Source organism: Mandrillus leucophaeus, unplaced genomic scaffold (genome assembly GCF_000951045.1).
Source record: "Mandrillus leucophaeus isolate KB7577 unplaced genomic scaffold, Mleu.le_1.0 Scaffold251, whole genome shotgun sequence".
Classification (NCBI taxonomy): domain Eukaryota; kingdom Metazoa; phylum Chordata; class Mammalia; order Primates; family Cercopithecidae; genus Mandrillus; species Mandrillus leucophaeus.
This window is the reverse complement of record NW_012102599.1, coordinates 2,229,765-2,234,809: the sequence shown is the minus strand read 5'-3', so window position 1 is coordinate 2,234,809 and position 5,045 is coordinate 2,229,765. Positions and strand designations below refer to the sequence as shown.

Sequence of the window (5,045 nt, the reverse complement as noted above, 5' to 3'; positions counted from 1 at the left end):
AAAAAAAAAAAAAAAAAAAAAAAAATTAAATAAATAATTATATAAATATAAATAAATGTCCACAGGGGTTGAGATTCATAACCTGAGAACTTTGCTAATTCATGGTTTGAACCCTTTTGTCTGGTCTCAATCCTTGTACATCTTGTTGTCTTTCCATATGCTTCTATTAATAGAATACAGGCATGTCTGGGCACGGTGGCTCACTCCTGTAATTCCAGCACTTTGGGAGGCTGAGGCAGGCAGATCACTTGAGGCCTGGAGTTCAAGACCAGCCTGGCCAACATAGTGAAACCCCATCTTTACTAAAAATACAAAAATTAGCTGGGCGTGGTGGTGGGCGCCTGTAATCCCAGCTACTTGGGAGGCTGAGGCAGCAGAATTGCTTGAATCCAGGAGGCAGAGGTTGCAGTGAGCCAAGATCACACCACTGCACATCAGCCTGGGCAACACAGTGAGACTCCGTCTCAATAAAGAAAAGAAGAGAAGAGAAGAGAAAAAAGAAAAGGAAAGGAAAGAAAAGAAAAGAGAAAACCAGTGGCTCACGCCTGTAATCCCAGCACTTTGGGAGGCCGAGGTGGGTGGATCACCTGAGGTCAGGAGTTTGAGACCAGCCTGGCCAACTTGGTGAAACCCTGTTTCTACTAAAAATACAAAAATTTGCCTGGGTGCGGCGGCTCATGCCTATAATCCCAGCATTTTGGGAGGCCAAGGTGGGTGGATAACCTGAGGTCAGGAGTTCGAGGCCAGTTTGGCCAACATGGTGAAACCCCGTCTCTACTAATAATACAAAAATTAGCCGGTAGTGGTGGCACATGCCTGTAATCCCAGATACTTGGGAGGCTGAGACAGGACAATTGCTTGAACCCAGGAGGCGAAGGTTGCAGCAGCGAGCCAAGATCCTGCCATTGCACTCCAGCCTAGGCGATGAGCAACAAGAATGAAACTCCATCTCCAAAAAAAAAAAAGAAAAAGAAAAATTTGCCAGGCATGGTGGCAGGTGCCTGTAATCCCAGCTACTTGGGAGGCTGAGGCAGGAGAATCATTTGAACTGGGGAGGCGGAGGTTGCAGTGAGCCAAGATGGCACCATTGCACTCCAGCCTGGGCAACGGAGCGAGACTCTGTCTCAAAAAGAAAAAGCAAAACCAAAAACAATGCAATAGTGTGGTATTGTGAAGTCTTAAAGCATAGTGGTTGGAAGACAGACCTAGGTAACTTGGGCAAGTTATGTAACCGCCCCCTAAATTTCAGTTGCGTTGCCTGTAAGATGAGGGTTTTAACATTAAGTAGGTTAGATGGAGTGGCTTGCACCTGTAACCCCAGTACTTTGGGAGGCTGAGGCAGGATGTTTGTTTGAGCCCAGGAGTTCCAGACCAGTCTGGGCAACATAGTAAGACTCTGTCTGTACAAAAAATCAAAAATTAGCTGGGCATAGTGGTGTGAACCTGGAGTCCCAGCTCAAGGTTGAGGTGGGATGATCACTTGAGGCCAGGAGATTGAGGCTACAGGGAGCTGTGATTGTGCCACTGCACTCCAGCCTGGGTGACAGAGCAAGATCCTGTCTCAGAAAAAAAAAAAAAAAAAATGAAGTAGAGTGAACATGCATACATAGCATACATAGGTGATTTCTTGATTTCCAGGTAGCATAGTTAAAATAATAATAAAACTAAAAGGCGATCTCATTCATTCACCTGGTTCTAGAAGACGAGCACCTGCCATGTGCCAGGCACTGCCCTAGTGAGGCATATAGCAGGCATCAAAGCCTCAGGCATTTCTGCTCTTATGCAGCTTGCATTCTAGTAGGGGAAACAGGTGATAAGTATGGAAAATGTGGAAAGCACAAAGTATGTCAGGTGGTGGCGAGTACGCTACAGAAAAGCAGGAAAAGAGGAAGAGAAGTGATAGGAGGATGGTTTTTGGAGTGGAGGGAAGCCTTATCGAGGAGATGACTTTTAAGGACAGCTGAATGGGGTGAGGAATGAGACGTGTGGGAAGGCTCCACTGGGATATAGAGACCTCAGAAGGCAAATTACCCAACTCTGTGAAACAGCAAGAATCAATTAAACAAGGCGTTGCTAATAATTTGCTTTTGGCAAAACAAAAATCTAAAAACAAATTTCCTATCATTTTGACGTTACTATTATAACAAAAACCTGACACAGAAATGACAGTAAGTTCCCTCTAGACTGTACGCTTCTTGAGGGCAGCCTCTTCACCTCTCCATCTCCATCACCAATTATGAGTTCTGGCCCATGAAAGGCTCTCAGCATCTATTTACTTCTTTTTCTCCCTTCTCTTTCCCTAGCTCTCCTTCATAACCTCCATACAATTGTGGTATTTGATATTGTCTGACAGCTATCTCTCAGCTGTCATTGAGTAAATGAAATAGCGTGTGCTGTTTGCCCCAGTTTATGGTTAATTTGGAAGTAACCACTTACCTTAAGAACAGACTCGGTGACACCCCAGGAGAAGTCACAGGGAAACTGGCCCTGCACATCTGGCGTGGCCTCTTTTAAAGAAAAACCATTTTCTCGTATGATCTGCTTGTAGTAGTGTGCCGAAGACTTAGGTTTCCGCTCTTTTTGTTTACTGTTAAAATCCACATAAAATAATCCTCGGCGGATGGTGTAAGCATCCTGCCATTCAAAGCCATCCAGCAGAGACCAGGCAGTATAACCAAACACTCGTATTTCATCTAACCTTATTGCTGCACAGAGAAAAGAAAGCAGAGATGTTCAGAGGCCTAAACATTCTAGTTCGTGTTTACAATTTCACTAACGTGCCAGAGGGCAGCATATTGTAAAACGAACCTTTCCCCTAATTTTCAGGTCTGCTGTATCAAATAGAAAATTCATGTTTATACTTCAAGAGTGGCAATTATTTTCATCCAGACTGGTATCTCCTGATCCCCCAACTCCCGCTTGGACCAAGTGAATGTCACAGTTAAAGGATCACACCTTAAATACTCCTGAGACTTGGTGTGCAAATCTGTGTCAGAGGGCATGGTAATTTCCAGAACTCTTTGGGATCAATGCATATGTCTGCTCATGACCAAGAGTTTCTTATTTCAAGTCTGAGTTGGTTCTCGTTTATGGATAAGCTATTAATTCTAGGAAACTATCCAGGCCAAGAGTTTCTAAGAAATGTGTTCAACAGGCCCTGGTTCTAGTCTATAGCTGCTGTCGGGCCCTAAGGGGAGGTGGAATAGTAACACCTGGGGCATGGACACTCCTTCTGCCCAAGGAGTTTCTAAAAATCTGCTTTTAGAATTAACGTAAATGAATGTAGACATAAGGAGGTAAAAGAAGAAAAGTGATGTAAGAGAATGGGAACTGGCTGAGCTAAGGAGCAGGGTGCTGAGGCGCTTACCCTGCTATGCTCTAGGGAGCATGTTATTGGGCAAGTTTCTTGGCCTCAGTTTCCTCATTTGTAAACAAAAAAGATTGGAAAATAGGATCTCTAAGGACCTTTCTAGCTTTAAAACTCTTATTCAGTAACTTGTAGGAATTGTGTAAAAATGAAATATGAAAATCAACAGACCGGGCGCGGTGGCTCATGCCTGTAATCCCAGCACTTTGGGAGGCTGAGGTGGGTGGATCACCTGAGGTCAGGAAACACAATGAAGCCTCGTCTCTACTAAAAATACAAAAATTAGCCGGGGATGGTGGCGGGCACCTGCAATCTCAGCTACTCAGGAGGCTGAGGCAGGAGAATCACTTGAACCCAGGAGGTGGAGATTGCAATGAGCCGAGATTGTGCCATTGTACTCCAGCCTGGGTAACAAGAACAAAACTCCATCTCAAAAAAAGAAAAAAAAAAAAAAAAGAGAGAGAAAAGAAAATCAACAGCAGCAGTCCAAACAACAAATACCCAAATTAGCCCTGAATCCTTTTTTCTTTCTTAAAAGATTTCACTTCCCTCATAGAAATGCCTCCTCATCTCTGCATTTTTGGGATTTTTATCAATGACATTCTTTTCCTTAAATGAGGAAAATCCAGGCCAAGAGTTTCCAAGAAGATAAATATGTTCAACAGGCCCTGGTTCTAGTCTATAGCTGCTGTAGGGCCCTAAGGAGAGGTGGAACGGTAACACCTGGGGAGTGGACACCCCTTCTGCCCAAGAGCATGGCATTTGACCCAGACCCTGTAGGCAGAGCCCTCAGCCTTGGCCCCCACGTGCATGGCCTGTAGCTGGGCGTGGCTCGGTTCCATGCTGTTCCTTCCTGCAACTTGGGGCGGCAGGGTCTGGTTCTCCTTCAGGACCCTCCCTGAAGGCTCTCTCCAGAGGCACCTAGGATTTTCTTCCTGGCTTGTGACTTTTAAAGAGAGCAACAGAATTTTAGAAAGATCCACAGAGAATTCCTTAATATGAGAGTGAAATAGAGCCCAACTCCAGGGAACAGAACCATTGTAACCTCAGCCTGTCTTCTGCTCCACTGTTTCTGTTAGCCACCTGTAGATGTCACTACTTGAGTAATAGAGTAAAGAGTGAGGGGCTAAGTGGGGGCCAAAAGTCACTGGGAGCAATAGAAGCAACTCATTTTGTCTTCAGACCTTTTCATCATACCTTCGTGTAATAGAGTATAAAGATCACAATTTCAAGAAACACTTTCAGCATCTCAGAATAAAGTACTACTGTGAGGAAACTTTAAGCATACCTCTTTTAGCACTATGTCCTTTATAAAGAATGAAACGCATCTTCTTGCCAATTAAGGATGTAGCTCTAGTCTGAAAGGATTCTGTTCTCAAACTTTTATTTTAAAAAGAGCATGGGAATAACATGAAAAAGTTCTGTCAACATTGGACGATACAATGGCTGGGTGTGGTGGCTCATGCCTGTAATCCTGGCACTTTGGGAGGCCGAGGCAGGTGGATCACCTGAGGTCAGAAATTTGAGACCAGGCCGGGCGCGGTGGCTCAAGCCTGTAATCCCAGCACTTTGGGAGGCCCAGGCGGGTGGATCACGAGGTCAGGAGATCGAGACTATCCTGGCTAACATGGTGAAACCCCGTCTCTACTAAAAATACAAAAAAAAAAAAAACTAGCCA

General features: G+C 44.6%; 1 protein-coding gene across 2 annotated transcripts in view; it reads right to left on the bottom strand.

Moving 5' to 3' along the window:
* KLB (klotho beta) overlaps positions 1 to 5,045 on the bottom strand; it is a 43,409-nt gene that overhangs the window by 9,336 nt on the left and 29,028 nt on the right. For both annotated transcript variants that reach the window (XM_011983556.1, XM_011983557.1), the window contains exon 3: positions 2,437 to 2,705. In XM_011983556.1, the coding sequence (XP_011838946.1) occupies positions 2,437 to 2,705 (269 nt within the window). The remainder of the gene's footprint in view (positions 1 to 2,436; positions 2,706 to 5,045) is intronic.